General features: G+C 40.2%; 1 protein-coding gene across 4 annotated transcripts; it reads right to left on the bottom strand.

Moving 5' to 3' along the window:
• Positions 1-440: 440 nt before the first annotated feature.
• grm1b (glutamate receptor, metabotropic 1b) lies at positions 441-23,582 on the bottom strand. 4 transcript variants are annotated; one of them, XM_016676278.1, is made up of 11 exons: positions 23,194-23,576; positions 22,010-22,835; positions 18,304-18,553; positions 11,774-12,009; positions 11,550-11,564; positions 10,936-10,947; positions 7,939-8,185; positions 7,172-7,340; positions 6,447-6,573; positions 3,029-3,956; positions 441-1,814 (listed from the first exon to the last, which is right to left on the bottom strand). In XM_016676278.1, exons 2-11 carry the CDS (start codon positions 22,722-22,724, stop codon positions 956-958), a joined length of 3,558 nt encoding a protein of 1,185 aa, XP_016531764.1. In that variant the 5' UTR covers positions 22,725-22,835; positions 23,194-23,576; the 3' UTR covers positions 441-955. The 4 variants fall into 4 exon arrangements, with proteins under 4 accessions (XP_016531764.1, XP_016531765.1, XP_007561850.1 ...); XM_016676280.1 differs by having other exon boundaries at positions 1,580-1,779; positions 23,194-23,582; XM_016676279.1 differs by lacking the exon at positions 10,936-10,947.
• Positions 23,583-24,022: the final 440 nt, after the last annotated feature.

The raw sequence follows: 24,022 nt of genomic DNA, 5'->3' as shown, positions 1-24,022 counted from the left end.
TAGCATACTGTCAAAGTGAATAGTCTTATACTGAAACTATTGTTAGACTGGTTAAAAATCTGTTTTCAAATAAATAAATGTACATGTATCCATTGGCAATCTTATTCAATTGTCAAGTAAAGGCAGAATCTACTTAAATGTAAAATATTACATCAGAAATATACAGCGTGTTTGCAAGATATTTCACTACTGCATACGGTGTATTTAATTCTTATAAAATGTAGGAACTTAAGTAAAAACTATCGAGTGAAAATGACCACAGAGTGACTTTTTCCTTATATATTATCACATACAGCGCATGTCGACGTAAACTTGAACATGTAGCAGAACTCTTAAAACTGCAGTATGTAACTTTCATAAAAAATATTTTTTACATATCTGTTGAAACTGACACTGTCGTGACATTTTTGTTTGAGACAGATAAATTGTGAAAAAAATAAAAAAAGATCAAGCTCCTCTGCCTTCTCCCAGTGCTATCTAGAAACAACCAATCAGAGCCAGGAAGAGGGTCTTACCGTTGTCAGTCACCCCTCTGTGTGGCGCTGCTCATTCTCCCATTTATCTCCCCCTTCTTGCTCTCTTCTATGCTACCGCGAGCACAGTCTGTCATGAATGCTCAAGCTAGTTAGTATGGCGACTGATGACTGTGATAAACGGTTTTCCTGTAATGGTAAGTTATTTCTCCTCCATTAGCATATCTAGCAGCGTGTACACAAGGATGAATGGCAGCGCTAAGACCCTCCTCCTGGCTCTGATTGGATGTTTTTGATTGGGAGTGGTGCATTTCTTCAGATGACCGTAGTAGCTCATGGAGGAGTTGGAGGAGATCGATCTTTTCACAAATTGTCTCAAACCATACTGGCACGACATGGTGACAGTTTTAACAAATGGGTAAAAAAGACATTTTAAAAAAATTCAAGTTACGCACTGCACCTTTAACGTTTAGGGCATCAAATTACAGAGTCGAAGCGCTCTGCTTGTAGTCTCCAAGAATGACAGAGGCATACGTCACATTTGGAGGTGTGCACAAGACGGACTCGGACACTGGTGAATTGGGAAATGGGCTTATTGGGGTACCAGAGCGATCGCGGAAAGGGGATGGAGGCATCAGGGCGACGGAGTCCTCCATTGCTAATTTGACCTCAATCATGTCCTCCTCCTCCTCGTCGTCGTCGTGAATCTGGGTGTTGTTATACATGTAGCCCTGTAGGAGGCCGAACTGCTCGCTCTCCATTTCCTCCTCCTCCTCTAAAGGGGAGACGGGCTCCTCATCAAATGGGTCAAGATGGACAGGCAGGATGGGTTCCTGCTGGATGAGGTGAGCCTGGTGGTACACCGGCATGCCTGAAACAGCCGGAGGCAGGCACACGTTGTCAACGAGCTCATGGGTGTCACTGCTGAACTTATTCAGAACAATCTCCTCCTGCAGGCGGTCTGTGACGCAGTGTTGAGGGATGACGCTATTTTGCTGGAGACGCTCCAGGGAATAGAGCTCCATGTCCCCGGCCGCCTCTTTTGTCATGTCACAGGCTGGCATCTGTCCGTGGGCCATCATGGGGGGAGTGGTGGGGGAGCTGTAAGTGAGCGGGTCGTTTTCATCCTCCTCAGCCACATTGTACAACGTCTTAGTGCTGAGGTCTGAGAACTCCCCGGCAGTGTTTTGGTAGGTATTAGTTAAGGGTTTGATGACAGCCATCTGATTGGAACCTGCTTCCTGTCTCTTCACATGCACTGACAGTCTGTGCCACATATGATCCCCTTTGGGAGGATGTCTTGCACCTGGTTCAGACCATGACACAGACTTTCCATTAGAACTATGAACAAAATAAAGATGGCTGTTACTGCGCAGGAACCCGCAAAGGTGTAGAAGAAAAGACAGGTTCAAGTTCATGTCAGAAAATCATGCTAGTTTGAAACTAACAATGGTTTTTATATATGTTCTAGTTGATTTTAAGTGTATAGATGGTATTTCAGGGTATCTTCAGGTTTAATAGAGAGTTGAATTTAGCACACAAAGGCCTCATAGTTTTAGTCTGAAGCTTACATGCATTCAAGATTGGCATGAATGTCAAGTAATGTTCAGTAGTTCCTTTCAATCTTTCTTTTTCCTGAGTAGACTAACCATAAAACAATGAATTTCAGTATTTTTAAAAACAAAACTTCACTGCACTTGATTGATTGTGAATTTTCTCTAATCCACAGAGGCTCAATTTTGACTACACACTCCTATCACCATTTGGTCTCCTAGTAAGTTGCACCTTACCAACTTAAACAAGCTTCCAGATCAATTCTAGTAGAATATTTGACCATTTGTCTTGGCAAAAATTGCAGAATTCACTTAAATGTGTTGGTACAACGGTCAAGCATGGTGACGGCAGCATCATGTAATGGACCTGTTTTGCTGCCAGTGACAGTGATGCATTGCAAATAGAGGTGGGAATAATGAAGGTTTACCATTACCTCCAGATAAGTAGCTAACATTTGTAAAGGAGTGGGTGTTCACACAATACAAACAGGCCAAACACACAACTATAAATTGGCCAATTAATGTATATATTTGAGCCAGTATGGAATATATAAAGTCAAGAATATATAAAAGTTGTGCTACCAATTTTTGTAAAAACAAACAAAAACAGTCGATCGTGAAAAAAGTTTTGTCACTGAATAAATTACTAAAAGTTTTAAATAAACAGACATTTATGCCAGTGGTTAATGTATGCAGACTTCTGACGTGAGATGTATTATTTTCTGGTCTGATCTTTAGTTCAATGAGTCCTGTAGAAACCCTTTTTATTCTTTTTTTATCCCTCAGCACATAGGGATGCTTGTTTTAATTTCGCCAACAAATCAAAGGATGACACGTCTGTGTGAATTGAGTGATGACCTATATTTGCCACACTTTACAACAGGTGCCTCTCTGACAGTAAATACAGCTAGATGTCAAGCTCCCTCAGAGAGGGAGTTCCAGTAAAACGAGCATCCCTGAGGTGCCTCAGGAGCAGGACTCAGACTCAATTAATGAACCCACCTGCCGTTCCCGGTGTTCTTCTTCCTCTTGAACATGTTGAGGAGACTGTTGCTTCGGCAAGCTATCTTGCCGTCGCCGACATGCATGCGCACAGCGTCAGACGTGGTGAACGCGCTGCGCACGTTCCGCTCCGGCTTCGCGATGATGATGTACATCTTTGGCGTGAACATACACCCCAAAGCCACAGTCACGCTGAGGCTCACGGAGAACGACGTGGTGATGATCTTGTAGTTGCTGCCGAAGTAGATCGGCACAAAGGCGAGCCAGATGATGCACGTGGTGTACATGGTGAAGGCGATGTACTTGGCTTCGTTGAAATTGGCGGGAACGTTGCGGGTCTTGAAGGCATAGTAGGTGCAGCTCATGATGAGCAAACCGTTGTAGCCCAGTGGCGCCACAACGCCGAGGTTGCTGGTGTTGCAGATCAGAAAGACTTCTCTGATGCTGGGGTAGGATTTGATCGGTTCGGGAGGCTCCATGATGATAAGCGTAACTTCCAACGTCAACTGAAGACTAATAAGTATTGAGGCAATGACCAGCTGAGCCCACGCGCTCATGAACCTCGGCTTCCTGGTGCAAATCTTCTTCTTGCTGCCCGCCAGGATGCGAGCGATGCGATTGGTTTTGGTCACGAGTGCGGAGTAGCACATGGCAGCCGAGAGTCCGACGAGAATTCTCTGAAGGTAGCAGGACACCACCGTGGGTCGCGCTATGAGGGTGAAAGGGCACAGGTATCCCAGGAAGATCCCCGCGAGGATAATGTAGCAGAGCTCACGGCTGGATGACTTCACCACAGGCGTGTCACGGTACAAAACGAAGACAAAGGCAACGAATGACGTAACCAGGATGCCCAGGCAGGAGAAGACAACCTGGATGATGGACTCTGGATTGCTCCACTCCAGGTAGTGCAGGGGAATTGGTTCGCAACCTGACGGAAGAATACATGCTATTTTACATCATGTCACAGAATCACAAAGCTCACAGTGGTTGTTCGAGTTGACCAGCAACATTATGGGGATTTTATGTGTCAGACCAAGATGAAATTGCATTGATCAGTAATGGATTATTAGGTGCTGTTGCACGGTTATTGTTTCTTAAGTTAGGTTGTTTTTGAGGTTGTACTAGAAGAAATCTTGGGATGCTTCTTGGGAGGGAGGGGGCTGTTGTTGGAGGATGAGAGAGTTGGCTGGTATTTCTTTGAGAACTGCCCCGTTATGTTTGATCTAAATAAACCAGTGTTAGTCGCAAAACCTCTGTCTGGTGCTTGGGGGTCAAAATGGAACATTACAATATTTGTTTTTTCAAATGAAATAAATTAATTTAAAGGAAATAGAGCTTTCTAAGAAGGCATCAGATGTTTGCCAAACAACATTAGCATCACGAAGACCCAGGAAGACTGCAGATAGGTCAGGAAAAAGGAACGTTTAGGCAAAAATCACAACAAAATTACGTAAGAAAGCAAAATTCCAAACTTTGAACATCTCAAAGGATGCTGGTCAATCCTTTATTAAAAAATGAAAAGAACATAGCCAGAATGCAAACTTATTAAGGAACTAACCCTAATTTGAGAGGCCAGCAAAAAAGCATTTATGAGAGGAGCAACAAGAAGTCCATGATAACTTAGAGGGAGTTGCACAGATCGACAGCTCAGGTGGGAGAAACTGTTCACATCTGGCCATTGTGGAAGAAGAGCGGCCTATAAGGCTAGCTACATAATCTACAGGGGCAAGATGAAATGCGCGTAAAAATGGTGCTCGGACGAGACCAAAATCTAACTTTTTAGGCAACATGCAAAATAGTATGTGTGGTGGAAAACTAAGACTACGCAACACCATTACAGAATGGCGGTGGCTTTATGATGTATCAATATATGGACGTTTGTGGCTCCAGCCTGACAAAATATGATTATATTAGATTGGCTATCAACTCAAAGGTGAATAAATAATTTTGAAATAAAAAGCCCTCAGACTTCAGGCTACTTTACATGACTGCATGTACAAGAAATGACGAGCATCTTAGTCGGAGAAAATACAGTAATTTCTAAAGTAGGTTTTTAGCTCAACTATAAATAAACGCCTTTCAACTGAGCCATGGCCAGGCTGGGCTGCAGCCAGGCTAGAGGGGGCCGAAGAAGCAGGACAAAGTAAATAGCTGCACATTTCAGTCATCAGAGTAAAATCACCTACGGTATATTTTTACATTCGTAGAGTACAAGGGGAATGTGGAATCTGTATATTTTCTAACACTTTTAAACTAGACATAGACAGTCAAGGGGTGATCTGTTTCTGTTGGTGTCATCAGCACTGTTATGCTGTTGCTGATAAAAATGCAAAAGCTTACGTTTGATGAATGTGTTAAGAAGATGTCTTTTGTTTGGAAAGGCGTACAAGGCCTTGCTAAAGTGGGCCAGAAGAGTGGTAAGTGGAATAGGGCTGCTGTCGGATGAAATGGTGAAGATGATGAATGTGCTCTCAGGTGTCATGGGAAGGCAATGAAAATAGGACAGAACAGGTTTGGGAAGCAGAAAACTCTTAGCAGGACAAACTGTGCAAGGTGCAGTAGTTCTGGCAGAAGAAGTAAGAGCTTAGGGGAACTTTTTGGTTTTGTAAGTCAAGCAATTGTCGCTGCTTGAAGGCATAATGCCAAAGGAGTGGGTACTCTGGCAACTAAAGTAACCCCAGTTTAAGTCAGCATGAAAGCAAACAAACCAAACATAATAACCCTTTTCTAATCAGACAAAAAAAATCATCTGATTGGGTCCTCCATAAAAAGAACAAAAAATCTGATTGTTCTTGTGCATCTTAATCAATTTTCCTTTGAGGGTGACCGCTTGGGTCAGATGGTGGACAATACCAAAACCGTCAACTCTGGTTGTGGAGTGTGTCATCCAGGAAAACATTAAGATTCAGGAATTGTCCAGACTAAAACCGGGTTGTACATGTGACTATACTTAAAATGTATCAATTACTACAAAAATGAGTGGTTGAATATCCAACTAGAATTACTTCAGAAACTTGATAAGATATGATTTCTCTGAAACATGCATGATTCATCCAGATATTGGTGGTGTATGTATTTATTTGAGCTTATATGCTGTATGTTGATTCTATGTAGAGGAAATGCACAATGAATTTAAAAACCATGCATCCAATTTGCAATTGAAGATCACTGAGTGATTGGCCCTTCACAAAAACGCCCCCCCCCAAAAAAAACAAGAGTGGTTGAAATCAAATGTAACAAAATGTGTATGACATTCATGCCATCTGACTGGAACTCCACATAGTCTTATTTATTTATTATCTGGTGATTTGGTACAGTTCTGATGATAGCTTTTTAGTTCCTCTATCATCTTGTCTCCAAAACTGACATAACTTTACAGCAGTTGTAAAAGTGAGGAGAAGAAGACAAACAAACGCACCCTCCAGTTCTTCGTCAGGCCACCAGCCCAGCTCACAGGCCTTGCATGTGAACTCGTCCTGCACATATTCATTGTCCTTGCAGGCAGTACATATCCAGCAGCAGCTCACCTCCCCCTTTCTTATGACCTATCCAAAAGAAACAAATATATATATATATATATAAAGTACTTATCTAAAAATACCACTGTGTGACTCTCTGCTGCCCAGAACAAAAGGAAAGCCAGTAAATATTTTATATTAGCTTAAAACATGGAACATGTAAATAAATAAAAGTTATAAGTAACAAATTGGTAGTGTAACTATTATTTTTTAAAATCTTTTACTAATAAATAACTTATTACAGTTGTGAGTAATAACAGAATTATAGAAAACAAATAATATCTCAACTGGAATTACAATGCTTTTAACAATATTTTTATTGTTGATTAATAAAAAGTCTATCTAGATCTATTGACAGGCTGCTAGCTAACTACCTCGCTGGATAGTTAGCTAGCAACTGTCTAACTATTTAGCTAGTTAGCTAGCTGTCTAGCTAAGTATTAAGCTAGCTGGTTAGCTAGTCAGCTAGCTATCAACAAACACTGTATAGTTAAATAGACAACTAAAGAGTATGACTAAAGTCTGTTCTGTCTCTAATGGGAGTAGACTTTCTCAGTGCAAAAACATTAAAGATGTCAGCCATCAGTGGAGTCTAATCGCAGCGTGTAAAAGATTAGTCCTGGACCTTGATTTCTCCTTTGGAGCAGGGCTCGCTGCAGACGGAGCGGACCATGTCACTGCTGTTCATATGGATCATTTCATCGTCGAGGCTCAGCATGCCCTCATGCCACGAGCCGATGTTGATGTAGTCATAAACACCAGGCTCCACGTGCTGGAAGTTCATAATCTCATACCTGAGTGAAGATGGGCGGGACAAAGATGACAACAAGGTTATCTAAATAATTTATAGCTAAAAAAGACTCTTTAACAGACTCTTTTTCAAATCAGTTTTTCCCATTTTGTGTTGTTCAAATTAGTGATATTTCTTTTTTTGCTTTCCTTCCCAATAGATTTCTTGTTCATTTGTAATGCTTAAGTACTTGACTTCATCATGCAATTTTTTATATAGGGCACAGATAATATGAGTAAATACAACAAGCAACTTTAAAATCATAATTTAATTTATTGAGGGACAAAAAGGTATTCAGAAAAACCGTGGCACATCTATTTCAAAAACAATTAACCACTTCCTGAACCCAGTAACTTGACTTTCCAGCCTTGACGGCAATTGTCAGTAAAAACTGGTATTAAGTCTTTTACATTGCTAAGGATTAATGTTAGCCCACTCCTCTTTATAGATTTGTTTTCAATGAGCCACATTGGAGGGTTTTCAAGCCTGAGCAGCTTTTTTTTTATTTTTTATTAAGACAATGCCTATGAGATTTATATTATCTGTTAGCCACAATTGTGGCATACAACCACGCTTTAAACCACACATATAAAGTAGCTCACCTTCCAGGCGAGTCTCCATTCTCATCAAACCATATGTCCTCCCCGGACACTCCTGTGAAGGACGTCTTGAGTAGAAACTCCAGCAAATGGCTTCCATCGATGGGCTTCATGTCATCGCACAGTCCCACATGGCCATCACAGAGGTGAGAGTGCATGTCATGCAGACCGTGTGCCATGGCGTAGATGGCATTGATGACAAAGCCCATCTTGCTGTCTTGAACATAGTTGTCTTCAAGACTTTCGTAACCTGCCCATGAAGGAGACAACAGTAAGGAATCTCCTACAAGATAAGTGTATTCGTTTTTTTAAAAAGGGAAAAGCCGTACAGTGCCTCGTCAATGCAAGCAGTAGCATGTTTTATGTCATCTCTCAGGTTCAGATGTACCCAACAGGTTGCCTGGCAGGATGCAAGGTATTACAAAGGAGTGATAGGGTGCACATAGATGCAGAAAATGTTCTCTGAATTCAAGCTGCTGGAAACACGCTCGTTTTTTTTTTTTTTTTGTCCTCTGTGGGAGACTGCTTTTAAGGAACTGGAAGTCTCAGAAAATGGCTTCAAAGAAACCTTGTTACCATGGCAAAACTATTCATTCTTGGAGTCATGAGTCAGGATTCAATTAGAAATGGTCCAACTGTTTAAAACCTGCACCGCATCGACTCTGTATTCTGCTCGACCACGGTTAATGTCACAAAGTCTCACGGGTTTGTCTTTTATTTAGCTTCTTAATTTCATCTGTCACTGCGGGGATTAACAAATACTTAAAAAATGAGTAACATTAGAGTATGTGATCTTTCAAACACACCCTATCAGTTCAGTGTAATGCAAGCTGGAGAAAGCAGTTTTTTAATTAAGTGTTTCACATTGTACTTAAACCTCTCTTGCGGCAAGCTTTTTGTGTTAATAGCTGTGTTCAATATTTTGCATCTTCTCGCTGAAGGTCCCTGAAGTCTGATTATTATTATTATTTTTTTTGCAATGCAAGCTAAAGCAACTAGTAATAATGCATTACACTGCAGTCTTTACCTTGACTATCAGTACAAGATAGCATTATCCTGTACATGCACATGCCTTGGAAAAGTATTTGTACGTCTTAAACCTTTACTTATGTAACACTTCCTGTGTTTTCCTGAGACTTTACTGGACACAATAAAAATATAAAGAAGAGCACAGCTGTGAAGTGGAAGGTAAATGATAAATGGTTTTAAAATATTTTTGCAAATAAAAATCTAAACAGTTCAACACACACACACTTGTTATTTCGAGAAAACCATCAGGAAAAGCTACATACATAAAACGTCTGGTCTCGGCTTCCACACGTGGCTACTAATTGTGGTGCGTAATATAAATTATCTCAAAACCAACAAAAAAATATATATATTTTTTTTTGTTTTAAAAACAGCCCTTTTCATTATTGAACCATTATATTTTAGCAATATTTAACTGTAGTTTATCTGAATGTGTGTGTGATCTTGGTGGTGCCTTGATTTCAGCCAAAAGATAGATGGGTCCAGGCGTTAATGTTGCAGATCTGAGCACCAGTGTGAAGGCTGGAAGTCTGGCAAGGTTTATCCTAAAGCAAGAATTATTAGTATTTCGCCTGTCTAAGTATGATCCACTTTTGAACACAGACTGAATGTCCATTCCTCCTTTGTGTAGAGAGCGATTGCACTGTTCTTCTCCTTAAACTATGCTGTCACAGAAACACTGCTTTCTCTGAGCTTTGTGTAAACGGAGAAAAATCTATAAGGGTTGTTTTATTTTGGAGATATGGCTTCCTACAAGCAGTCCCGAAAAAAGAAGGAAAGAAAGAATAGGTTTTCTATTGCTTGCTTGCATGTCCAGTAAATATTCCAATCCTGTGTGAGCAAAATGATGCTGGAGAAGCTGGTGTCTGAGTGTAGGAGATTCTGTTGTTGCTAAGTTCAAATAGCCATTTCACTCTTTTTTTAGGAATATATTTGATCATCTTTAGTCTAAAATAAGAAAAACCAGAGAATGATCAGGGTTAATCTCCATTAAACTGAGCTTCTGTGATTTATGAAACATCATACTTGTAAACATACAAAAAAAAGGATTACGGTATCTTAGATTGAGACTAGCATCAACGCGTCAATTTCACAGAATCCTTAAAACACATTTTTGGATTTGTAAAAATCAAAAACAGGGTGTGGAAAAAAGATCTTGGCTGATTTCCAGGAGAGCAGTTCATTAAATGTATCTTACAATTGGATTTAAATTTTCTACTTGTTTTCTGCTGCTGGTTTGTTCCACTCTCCTGTTACATGGCATTTCAATCATTTGTTGAGAATTCATGCAATACTTTCTGTGGGGGAAAAAAAACAGATTGCAGCAGCAGGTGACGATATTTCTTTATAAGCATCCCCTCCTGTATGCTGTGCTTGTTGCAATAATGATTTCAGAACAACTGGTGGGAAAGCTGCCTGTGCAAACAAACACACAAACAGTAACTACAGTCGGGTTAGCAGCTGGGTGAGCATCCGAAGGGAGCGACTGGTGATGACCTACTTTAGCAGCTCCTTGTCTTTGACGCTCGCTGCACTCACTAAGCTGTAGGAGATTCAGTCATGATGCGGCGATGTTATGATGTCTGCATGCAAGCAGAGGGACCTACTGCTGCATGTCGGGATTATTCGGCTGCATGACAGCGGGACTTTGTCTGCTTACTATATGAGTAGAACAGCACGGTTTGTGTGCTCACATGCAAATTCAGCAAGATTCAGCCAGTTATTGGGCTGTTTTATGCGACTGCCTTAAAGTCCAGAGGGAGGGCGTGAGAGCACAAACGAACCCAATTATTGGGCTCTCGGAACCCCAAACAAAACATCCCAATAGCTTCATATATAAGAGGTCCACTGAGATTAATTGTATCATTAATGTGTTTCAATTTTAATGTCAGTCAACCTCCAGGTATATTTGTGAGGTGAGCAGCGTTATGTTTCCATTCAGAAAAAAAATAAAAATAAAAAATCACTCACCATCTTGGAGTTCTAAACCAAAATAAATTAATAAATAAGAAATAAAAACAATAAAAATGACTAAACAGCAAACGGGAACTACTTTCCACAAAAAAGACAAAAATAAGTATTTTTTTTATACAATTTTTAATGTGTTGTTTTTTCTTAAATTAAAACATGACAGCTCATGGGAGCAAACAAAAGCTTCAGGTTTGTGCATCAGACCAAAAATATCACACACAAAAAAAGTGTGAATGCTGCAAAAAATATTATTTAACAAAAAGTGCAACATAAATCCACATAAGTAGAGCCGGAGGTGTCAACTGAAGAAAAAAAAATAGGTGTTGCATGCACCAATTTATATTTACGTTTATCAGTTTCTTTAAACGTCATTTATATCAAGAGAGAGAATCTTTTCTTTTTTATTTTAAATAAAACCCTCATATATTTTGATTAAAAACGTAAATATATATACAAGCTTTTTGTTGGGGGAAAAAAACTCATGAATAAATAAAAAGAGCTGTGTCATAAAAAAACATTTAGAAACATGCTTGTTGAGCATCATTTCAAGAAAACAAGAACCAAAGCTAATGCATTAGCAGTGTTCCTTTAATAATGAAAAGCACTTAATTTACCTAGATCATCATCCTCTGTGAAAGCCAAGTAACACACAAATGAACAATATGAAAAAATGTACTGGATTCACTGGTGGAGAATTTTACCCTCGGGTAGTCTAATTCATATTTAAAGAGGTTGTTCCACTTCATGGGGCCTTTTGGCTCCTTCGCTCTGGCACTGAATACATCACAATATTTCAGAGTAACAAACGGATACTTTCTCTGTTAAAAATAAATACTACCTGAGCAGTTGCGTGCGTAGTTCAGGTTCTCCTGCGGGTGTCCGGGAAGGCGGCACTGAAAGCGGTGCTGCCAGAACTCCGGGAACCACGGGTTGCGCGTGTTCGTGCTGAGCTTGAGCTTCAGGAAGTAATTGTCGAAGGAGGAGACCTCTTCGGAGTGTAGCTTCACGGTGATGCCGCCAACAGCCTCGTGTTCGTATCCCTCCACTACCTCCACGCGGTCCGCCCAGCCGTCACTGCAGAAAACAGCACAATTAATCAGATTAACTAATCTGAAGGTATGTGTCTCTGCTGCCGCCATGATTCATCGTTGAGATTGGAAGCTAGCGTTTTGAAGGCACGTGCACACATGCTAGGTGGTGCTAGCAGCGGCGGTTATGGGCGACATGCCAGGGCGCCATTTTGTCAATGAGACGCTTAAATACTTTAGAAAGTATTTAATTTAGATGTTCGCTTTGCAAATGCTGGTGAACACCGAAACTTTAGCCAATTTATTTTTTACAATTTAAATTTTTTCATTCACATAAGACAAAATATTGGAAATGTATTGGGGCAACACCCAGTCTTGTTAGAATGTACTTTATTAAATGACACACAAAGTTGTTCCATTAGAACACAGACCTGCATGTAAACAACATATTCCCTCGATGACTACAGCCCTAAAATGAATGTGGGAAAAAAAAAGAAAACATCAAAAGAAAAAAAAAAAGAAAAAAAATCAATGGTCATAAATTCAGAGCTCTCTCAAATATCCTCCTGTGTTTCCACAACTCCATTTTCCAGTTTCCGAAGGGTGTGCGGTTCTCACTGTACTTGCCGAGAAAAGACAAGAAAAGCCTCCGAGTCCACTGACACAATCACAAGTCCAGTGAGAATTCACAGATTAGGAGCGTAGCTGTGCCGTCTGCCCCTGAGAGATTCAAACTCTCACCCGGCTCACACACTCCGAGCCTCAAGAGGGAAATCTGTTTCTGCACTGGTCATAATCTCTATTTCCTGCATGTGTCGCTTATTATGGTTAACAATCTGTCTGTCAAGAACTCACCTTCATCTTCTGCAAGGAAATAAAAACATGTTGAAGAAAAGGCAGAAGTGTGTGCCATGTGAATGGAATATAGAGGTGGAGAACAATCTGCATGAAAGTCCTTTAGAAGGAAGTGTTGGCGTCTTTTCAGGTTTTCTTAATGGTAACTTTTTTATGCCTTGCATTAGGTTTGATTAGTTTCTTCTGTAATGGGGGGATCAGCAGCTCCACTTAATGAGAAACCTAATTTTCCATGGGACTGTAATTGGGAGAACGCTGACTGCCACCTTGGCTGACTCTGCCACCGTGTGCATTATTATTTTTGCTCCCTAGCAGTGGTTATATAAGCCTAATTATTATGTTTTTCGTAGGAATAAGCAATAAGATCCTCAGCACTTGCTGGGAACAACCAACACGGATTCCCCAGAGTTTTTTCCTCGACAGAACTGAGAAAGCAGTAGCCCATAGCGTAAGGTAAATACGGATACTAGCCAGGCTTCCGCTAAATACCGTGGTTTGGGGAAAAAAATCCTATCCTGAATGTTTTCACTTTTTGTCACAGTACAACCACAAATGTGATGTGTTTTATTGGGATTTCATGTGATAGAGCAACACAAAGTAGCATGTAACTAAAGAAGTAGAGGGAAAGTCTGAATGTTTACACATTTTTCACTGATAATCTGCAACTTCCAGCTGTTTGGGGATACGCCTCTAACAGGTGAAATGGCCTGGGTCAGATTAGCTAGAGAGTTTCTATGAACAACTATTTCAGCATCAAAAATGGTCACAGACTTTTGATTGGATTTAGGTTTGACTTTATGTCATTCTAAAGCAGTGGTTACCAAACTTTTTCTCCTGGGCCCCCCCAGTGGTTTCCAAACTATTTCTGGGCCCCCCTATGGCTTACAAATAGCTGTCTGGTTGAACGATGTGTGTGAGCGAAAGGGGTGCAGGGGGATTCTTAGAGACTCCCTGTTATATTCAGCCCCGTCTCCAGATGAACAAGGGGGGGGGGGTCAACTTTTTGGGGGGCAAAATGAATCATAGCTGAACATAGACAACAACACCAGTACCCTACAAGCTACTTCTTAACAAGCTTAAAGGTGCTGTATTGATATTAGCTAGCTAGTCATCTTTTAGCTAACTTTACCTGCATCCAACACCTTTACTCAACTCAGTCTGTTAGTTTGGAGGAAAAACTGAAAAGTTCTTTGCGTTTTGCTGGTTTGCTGCCATGATTCTAACACACCTGCGTAGCTCTGGCCAGCAGCAGCAGGTCTCCTTCACTGGTGGAAACCCAGCGCGAGCGTTGTAGCGCTCATGTTTCGTTTAAAGGCGGCTCGGAAAAACAGGTTAAGACATGTTAACAACGGATTAAACAGTTTTAACTGCTGATAAAAGTGACAGAGGACACAAATATGGGAAGTGTGGAAGCCTCTACTGTATCAAATTTACAGAGGAATAACAGAGAGTTGGCCATTCTAAGGTAAAAGCCCAGCGCATACTGCGTTCAAGTTTTTTTTTCTTTTCATCCAGAAGGCTTCCCGCGCCCCCCTGCAATGGCATGGCGCCCCCTCAGGGGTCGCGCCCCCACAGTTTGGGAACCTCTGTTCTAAAGCATGATTTGATTTAAACCAAAGCTTTAGCATTGCTAAAAGCTTTTCCATTGTCTCAAGTCTTTTGTTGCCTCTTACAAGTCTTCTAGTTGCCTTGAATTCAGCTTCATCCATCTTTTTTTAATGTCTGATCCACCACCACAGATTATATACTAGTAAGTTCCATTACAATTACACAATTATGTTTGTTTCATTCATTTAGAATTTAAAATGAACATGCCACATGTTGCTATGAAGAAAAGTTTTGAATGAAAATGAGTAGTTGGCAGAATAAAATCTTATGTTTTGTGCTCGATCTATCGCATAAATCCAAATTAAACAGGCAGTGGCTGTAGTGCACTAAAATGTGAAAAAGTTTGAGGTGCCGTAATCGGTAATAAATCTGGGTCATAGCATGCCGTTTCCGACTTAAAACATAATCTTTGGACAAATTGCTGTTTATCCGCAGGACAGAAATATCCCACCTCAAACCCTCTTTTGGGTTGTGGGAGCCAGTCGCACGTTTGGCTTGGCTGACACTTCAAGAATGAGCCGACAAAGGCTGTGCGCTACGATGGTCTCAACAGTACCTGGCCATCTGCTTCACAGCATCACGCCACCCCCAGGCCGACACTCCCAGTGCCAAAAACCTACAGCTCTGACGTCCACACACACATGCACGCACGCACACACACACACACACACACACATACTGTAAAGTACTCTGAGTTCATACACTTGTACATCATTTAGCTTCGCATGGCAAAACTGAAACTATTCATGTGAAGACGATTTTAAAGTAATTATGCACGAGAGGAGGAAATTATTTTAAGATAGATTCGAAACCAAATAGAGTACATTTTCATTGAACGGGGGCATCGCTTCCGAGCTGGTTAAAAAAGTTATTTGTTGATTGGGAGGTGTGAGAATAGCCTTCCTCCTCCGTCTTCCTCTACACAGCAGAACAGAAGATGGATGGCCGATGACCAGCACCTCCAGGCCATCCAGTTGGCCCGCTGCACAGGCGACTGCGTGTGTTCACTTACTGCATTGCTCTAAAAAACATTTTCCATTTTAGAAGTCTCCTTGACCCAGAAAGCACTCCGTCACACGCACACGCGCACACACACACACACACACACACACGTGCACACACAAGCTGCTTTTCTGCACCCTTCCCACCAGCCGTGGCAGGCATGAAGCACAAGAGAAAGCGCTTTTTACTTGATCGTGTGAGTTTCAGAAACATTCGGGTGACATTTTAATGCCCACACAACCAGCAAAACATCTATAATGAATGAAAGAGATTTAACTTTAATTACGGCCTCAATTCAGCTGCTAACTAGACCAGCGACAAACCACGACTCCACAATAGGATAATTTCTGCCGTATTAGCTTTGATGTTTCTTACTGCACACTCCCCAGATTATGCTGGAGGTGCTGTCCCATATTAGCCCGTCCTGCCGGAGATCTGACAGGGAGCGGGAAAGCTTGCTGCGTGGATGCATTATTCATCAGTGAGCCTGATTCAAAGCGTCTCCTGCCTTCAGAGGAACTCTTTGGCAAAATTGGGAACATTTGAGTTTTGTGTGAATTTTGTGTAACAACTGATTCAGGCTGAGAACATCTACACGCAAAAATATGGATTCCAAACAAGAGACAAGGATGAGTGATGTCCTTTTTCCTTAAGTTATGAGGAAAACCATTCGATGAACAGACACTAACATTTAACCTTAATAAAAGTTGCAAAACTTTTGCATGATACGCTGTTCACAAACTTCAAAGTATTAAATTAGGGTTTATGTTATAGAAAAATATGCATACTTGAGAAGTGTTAGGAAAATTGTCAATTGTTTCTAGTTTATTATTGTTTATTTATTTTGTAATAATATAGGTTTCATACTTTTCAAGCATTTTCAAGGTAAGTTTTTAAACTTTTCCAGTTTAAACCACACTTTGGAGATAGAAAAAAATAATGTTAAAGAACTATAAAAAAAAAACAATTTCAATTGACTATTGTATGATTTTATTTATTGTCATTAAGAATATTTTGTGATAGTATTCTACTTTCTACTGCAAGGACACGGTTGACTAAAACCCTAAAAGTGTCTGAAAAGTACAGCATGTATTTGTATTCAGTCCCCCTTACTCAGATACCCCTAATAAAAATCCATTCAGAGTGTATTTAGAGGTAATCTATTCATTATATAGACTACACTTGTTTGTAATTTATTCTCAGTTTTTATACAATTAAGAGACCTGAATGCAGAAACCGACTGAGGCAAAACTGAATTTCAGTGATAAATAAATACAGTGGAGACTTTGAAAACGACAGGAAGAGACTAGAGCAGGGAAGAGCCACAGGCAAACCATGGACAAACAGAGAATGAGAGATAAATACTGGTTAGCTGGATTATTGAAAAGAGACAGGTGGTGGAGGGAAAAAAGAACAATAATCACAAGAGTAGCAGAAGAGGACATAAACAATAAACCAAGAAGGGGAGGCTAACACTAATCTAAGGAAACTACAGTAAATTCAAATGCACAACCAGAACAGGTACGGCAAGACTTTCCCACCATTATTAATGAACTGAATACGGCAAGACATGTTGAACAATAAAGCATGCAGGAACTAATAAAGTAAATAAACAAGAAATTGACAAAAATACAAGCAGACAGGCCAGGTAAACAATTGTAAATAAGTTTAAAGCAGGGTTAGATTATAAAACAGAAATGCCAAGTTTTAAAGATCTCAAAAACACGGCACAAACCTGAAAACAGAGAGGAGTAATTGGAGAATGGGTGCATGTTTACTGTAATCTGAGATGACAACGATTAAGTCATGGACTCATTAAATTTAGGCTTTATATTGGAGTGACAAGAAGAAACCAATTGGTGACAAAATGCTGAAGCAGCTCCTGTTTGCAGCTTCTTTGGTCAGATGAGGCAGAGATTTAGGTTTTTGGTGCACATCCAAAATCATATATGGCAACACTACACATCACCCTGCACACACCATTTAGACATGGACACATGGTAGTGGCAGCATCATGCTGAGGGAGTGTTTTTTTTTTCTTCAGCTGGTAGAGGGAAGTAAATAATAATTGACAATATTTCAGTCTCCAGGTGTGCATTGATTATAAAATATATCCTAGTTTAACGCCCTCAGAGGAAGGTGATCCAACAAAGTGCTGATTCAGGGCTTTGAATTCAAATTTGAGCTACTTGACTCAGTTTTTTGTAAAAGATTTTAGAAATCATGAATCCTTTTCCTTCCACTTAAAGACAGACTGTGGGATCTGAAGGTCGTTAGAGGGGGGAGGACTTTACTTTTCATAGTTTTACTCCTTTTACTATTTTCTTGCACTATATTCATGTTGGTCTGTCACAACAAATCAATACAAACCACAAAAAAATAAATGCTGAGGTTTGAAGTGATAATGTGACAAAAATGTGAAAAAGTAGTAAATATGTTGACATGGCGCTGTAATTGAAATGGAACTGGAAGAACTATCTGCACAAAACTCTCAATAATTGTCACATAAATACCACAAAGTTGTAAAAGAAAAAGGAGTTAATCTTAATATCACATCTACTGTATTTTATGAAGATATTAAAAGTTAGTGGATCATTTAATGATAATGACAGAATTACCTGCATATTCTATAAGGAACAAAAACATGCTTTGACAGAGCCATTAAGTGCCGTTTTTAGTCCTACTTGGTATCATCAGTAAGGAGCTAATCTGAGTTTTACAGCCTATTTTTACAAAAAAAACAGCTAAGGATAAAAGCAACTTTAGCTTGTTAGTGTTTCATCTCCCGTCCTCCAAAAAACAAAACAAAACAAAACAAAAAAAAAACACAACACATAAAGCTGGAAGCCCCTTGGGAAAACATTCCCTAACGAACCTGCCAATTAGGAGGAACTCTCCCGCCACTCCGAGGCGCCTCATAGCCATGAGCAGCCCGCGGACTGTCATGCCTTCACAGAAGCAGACAACAACCCTGGCTTTGGGAAGACGCTCCCGCAGCTTCCTGAGCAACCGGTCGAAGTGCTTCTCGCCAGCGTTGCTGTAGATCTTGTCAGAATGAGCGATGCAGAGGCCTTCCTGCGAGGCGAGCTCCTTGAACGCTTCCATCCCGCTCTCGCCGTAGTTACCTGAGAAAGACAAGAGGAGCCGTCAGCAGAGGCTCATTTGCAGGGGAACAGACGCGATCAGTAGGCTGTCATTCATAACTTTTCTCGACGGCGTGGTTTTTCAGATTCGATGAAGTGTCATTGAACATGAATTTCTTGTTGTTTTTTTGGGCACAGAAGAGAACATGGGTTGTAAAATATCCAGAGGATGCTGTAACAGAAGTTAAAGACTTGCATCTTGTTTCCACTTGCCTGCTCGGATCTTAAGAATAAATCAGTTGTGGCAAAACACATTAAAACGCGCCTCGTGCTTACTGCAGGTTTTGATCTGTTTGCCAAATAGATTTTAATCACCTCAAAGAAATCTTACCATGTTTTAACAGGATTATCATCTCCTCTTCCTACATTTATCATATTCTGTTGTGAAAAAAAATGAAGCAGGCATGAAATTTGACTCCAAATCATGTGAGGGATTTTTGATATTCTTGTAATTGCCATACAGTGTTTTTTACATATTTTGTGACTTTTAAATTTGCAAATCTCAATGTGCCTTACTTGGGTTGTATTTAGCTTCAGCTATTTTGGAAATACCTCTGGCCTTCTTCTCTGTCCCTGCTGAAGAAATAAATCCCCTCACGATAATGCCTGAACCACCATTTGTAACCATGGTTACAGTGCGCTCACGGCGGACATAAAAGTTTGGTCTCATCTGACCAAAGTGTCTTCTTCCACATGCTTTCCAGGTCACCCGTATGTCTTGAGGAAACGTTTAGATTTGACTTCTTAAGGCTGTCGCTCAACAATGTCTTTCTTAGTCATTCGATTTGTGACGAAAAGTTCAGTTCATATTCCTCCACCTGAGTAGTGGATCTGTACGGCTCCTCCAGACTTACAGAACCTCCTGACTATTGATTAGAGATGTGAATCTTTCACTATCTACCAATTCAATTGCAATTCGATTCGGAAACAATCGGTCTGCAGATTCTGTTTAAATTATGTGACTGATAAGTGGAAAAGACAGTGTGGAAAAGACAGAGCTTCTGTATCAAATTCAATCAGTTTATATTTAAACAAAATCGGTTTGTGCATAAGCTTAGCAGGCTGGCTTTCCCTTAAATAAAAATATCATAGAATAAGTCAAGATATATACAGAGGCCGACTCAGTCTTCTGCGATATGCAGTGTAGTTGCAAAGACGTACAACTTAAACACATCTTAAAATTGATTTAGCATTTTGATTCAATTCAGAATTACCAGGCCTATAAATTGCAGTTCTCTATAGAACTGATTTATTTTTCTGCACCTCTACTGCTGATCCCCTTGAAATGCCTGTAAGTTTAGGAGAAGAAAAAAAACAACAACTTTGTGTTGGTTTGTCACATAAAATGCCAACAAATTACATTGAGGTTTTGGTTTTAACATGACAAAATGTCCAATGGGGGTATAAATACTTTTACAAAGTATTACAAAACATGGCTTCAACTCAATATGTATATTTTTGTTGCTGTATAGGTGAATACATCGTGACCTTTATTATAGTGGCTTGACTGCAGGACTTGGTATTGTGAACAGAATGTTACAAATGCAAATTACACTTCTTAAATAATTCAACGGCTTTTATAAAGAAACCCAGAATCAATTAAGGAAAGAGGCTTGATTTGACCTTCGTAGACCTCAAATGATCAGTGCTCCTGATAAGCCAGGAAACTCACAAAACTGAATGCCTAATGAGCACAGATCATAACCGTGGCTAGAATATCTATTTGTCCAAAAGCTGGACGCTTTGCCTAATTGAGTGACACGACACATTGAGGGACAATCAACAGTTTCACCTTTTGAAAAATGTACCAATACTTGGATGCACTGTTTGTTCTGTGTCTCATTCAGTTTCCTGTGCCAGGAACAGACGAGAGGTGGAGTAGACCTCGAACAGTTCATCAATCAGTTCCAGGGATCAGAGGAACACCTGCAGTGACTTGCAAAAGTATCAGGACCTCATAAACATTTGAGCATTTTGTTGCAATTTTACAACAAGCTTCCGTTTATATCATTTAAACTCGATGTGATGAGTCAACATGAAACACTGAGTAAGTATGAAACATTTTACAGATTTGTTTAACTAATAAAATGTGTGGTGTGCATTTGCTTTCTGTTCCCTTTATTCTTTAAGCACTGAAAATAGAGAATCAAGAAATCCATAGTACCATTAGAGATTCCCAGAAGAAGGTGAAAAAGTGAACATTTGGAATCACTCTTGATCAAAGTCAGACTTTTCAGCCTGTCTCCAAAATGCTGCGTGTGTTGGAAACAGACTGTAAATCACCCTGAACATGCCATCAGCAAGGTAGAACATGGTAGCAGATGCAATATATCGCGGGAATATTATTCATCAGAAGGAACAGGGAAGCTGGTCAAAGCTTGGAAGGATGGAAGGATTGGTAGTGAAGGTTCACCGACTAGCAGGTTCCCAAAACTTATAACCGTAGTTACACTATTCGTGTGTCAGAATGGCCAAATCAAAGAACAATCGTAACAACGGAAGATCATTCTACAAAGTAATAGTCCAGGTTTACTGAACATGAATGCATCCTAGAAGTTTCAGGTTTAAATCTGTCCAAAAAACTTTACTTGCACTTCTGAATTAAATGTTAATTATCACATATAAGCCCAATAATAAAGTATTTTTTTTGTTTTGTTTTGTTTATGAGAGTATCAAGAGAAAACCCAGCTGGTTTGATTCTTGACCCAGTGGATCTGATTTTTTTTTGTCCAAAAGATTGCATTAGCAAGTATTTAAGTAAGTTTACAGTCACTCCAGAACTACAAAAATTAAGAAGCAAAGCATTCATTGAAGTCATAAAAGGAATATAAAATATATGATCAACATATTAACTAACCGGTTCTATTACCCGGGACAAGCTATTGACACAACCGCAAGCAATAATGGAAAAGGAAAGTAAATGTGCTGCCCTCTTTGTCTTTCTTCCTCTAAAATAACTTACTGAAGAAACGTCACAAGCAACCATATAACAACGGAGCCACTGTACTGCACACGTATGCTGTTGATTTTATGAATCATCAAGAAACAACAAAGTGACTGATCCCGCTCAGCTTGTTCTCAGAGACAGTTATTAAACTGTGATCCTCTCGTCTTAGACTTTCTTTAGAACCTTCTCTGGTTTATTGAAGAAAATATGTTCTTTCAATGAAAGAAGAAGAAGATGATTTATTAAAGAGGCATTGTATGAGCTTTATGCCATATGGGGGTTGTCTCTACTATTCAGAGATTTTGTTCATGTCAAGACACATATATACATTGTACTATTTAGCTAACGATTTTGAAAATCATGCATCGTTTCCCTTCCATGTCCCACTTCTTTGCAACTTTGTTAATCATTTTTGGATGCAACGTGGCAAAAAGCCATTAGGCTCCAATAAAAATATCACTTAACATCTAAAAAGAAGGATGATGTCTTACCCTCTGTGTGTACTGCTGACACATAGGTCCAATTGTACTGTTTGACAATGTCCAACAGGGCTCTGGCTTGGAGAGTGTCCGAGGGCACAACTCTGAGGAAGTACTTGAACAACGTCTTATCACTGAGGTCAATGCTTGTTGCAGAATAGGCAATCTGCGGGATGTTGAACAGCTGCAGAAGGTTCTGGACTTGAATTGCAACCGAGCTTGAGCCAGGACCGATGACTCCTGCGATGGGCTTCTTGGTAGGAGGTGGCTGGCTGGAGGGTGACCCTTCAATGCACCACTTGGAGCCCTCCGTGTCATCTCGGATGGAGATGAGAGAGTCCCGTATGAACTCAATGCTCTGCTCCAGGGCCACAGAAGAATGCCAGCAGGAGTCCCTGATCTCACAGCCAAGGGTGATGTTGGGTAGCAGGTTGGGGTCCGAGTTTATTCGATCCAGGGTGTGGAACATGGCCTCCACTCTCTGGATGCCGTACTGCTCACGGACTTCTCCGCATTTCCTCTCAGCAACCTTCTCCGCTGATGGCTGGTGGTGTACGGAAAACAGGGCACCTATTATTACATCCCCATCCATTCGTGCCACCAGGCGGGAGGCAGAACTTGGGACAACTGACCTCTCATACTTGCCTTTGGACAAGACGAATGCCTCAAAGAGTAAAATGGGCAAGTACAAATTGCTTATTACAGTCAGGTAAATCATGCTTGTCATTGTACAACAAGTGATGGGTGTACAATCATCTCCTTTGAGCCATAGTAGAGGTCCATTAATCCCGTATGGATTCAATGGGAACTTCACAGGACCGTCTTCATTGCTTTTAACCTGCAATTGAGACAAAAACACTTACGCTACTTTCCATACAATGTCTGTCGGAGACATTTGAGTGGTCAAGATGACATTAAGTTTCCTGCCACTGGTAAATCTTTTCAGTTTCAGCACCTTGGACAGCTGCCTCTGCTGTGTGAGGAAATCAGTTGTTTTAATCTCTTTTAAACTTTTACCGAAAAGCATCACATACAATGCCAATATCTAATTGCGACATCTACTATCAACAGGACAATAGTTGACTGCACTACATTACACTACAGCTTGCATCCACATGCATATCGATCAGAGATAGCTGCATATCTAAGCTGTGTTAGGAAGCCTATTGTCGGGTAGCAAACATGAGTTTATTTACCTGCGACAGGCAGCTCCGGGTATGCGGGCTCTGTGTCTCCGGTGATGCAGCCAGACTGAACCCCAGCTTCTCCTTACCAACAGAACACGGTGGGACTGACTCCCTCTCTCTCTTTTCTATCTGCACTGATGCCCCCTTCTCCTCCTATTCCTCACTGCATCTTAAAAGCGGGTCATAGTCGCTGCAGTGTCCCTGATTTGAGTGCACAGTTTGTAAACGTCGGGGCGGGACAGTGACGCATTTACAAATCAGATTTTGGGGGCGAAGTATATTGGGACTGACGTGAAAAGAAAATGTATCCGGGGAGCAGAAATGTTAACTTTTAAAGCTAACATGACAGCACAAACACAGTACGATATAGGACGACACGCCAAATGATAACTAACTATGTAGGGACTAATCAAACTTCATGTACAGAAAACGCTCCTGTTTCGTTTGGTCACTGACAGATGTGATGCACGTGCAGTTTACCGCTGCAGCTGAAAAAAGGGGAAGCTCTCTTGTGACACCATGTGGTAAATATATGGTATGACAACCTTTATTTCAAATACAAGTTTAAAATCCTTTTAAATTGTTATCCCAATGAATAATATAAATAATTCATTAAATATATTTGAACTATACATTTAATTGTAGTTACATAATTAGATATATTAATTTATTATATTGGCTTTACATTATGACATAGGGAAAACTAATGATTTAGACTCATCAATCCGTTATGAAATACACAAGTAAACTATGAAATGTGGAAATTGCTGTTTAAAACTTGAATACATAAGGAGATCAAATTAAAATTAATTATGTATTTAGTATGTATTTGAACAAT

This window comes from Poecilia formosa, unplaced genomic scaffold (genome assembly GCF_000485575.1).
Source record: "Poecilia formosa unplaced genomic scaffold, Poecilia_formosa-5.1.2 Scaffold131, whole genome shotgun sequence".
Lineage (NCBI taxonomy): Eukaryota > Metazoa > Chordata > Actinopteri > Cyprinodontiformes > Poeciliidae > Poecilia > Poecilia formosa.
Note: the sequence above shows the minus strand (reverse complement) of the source record. Positions and strands in the feature narration are given on the sequence as shown.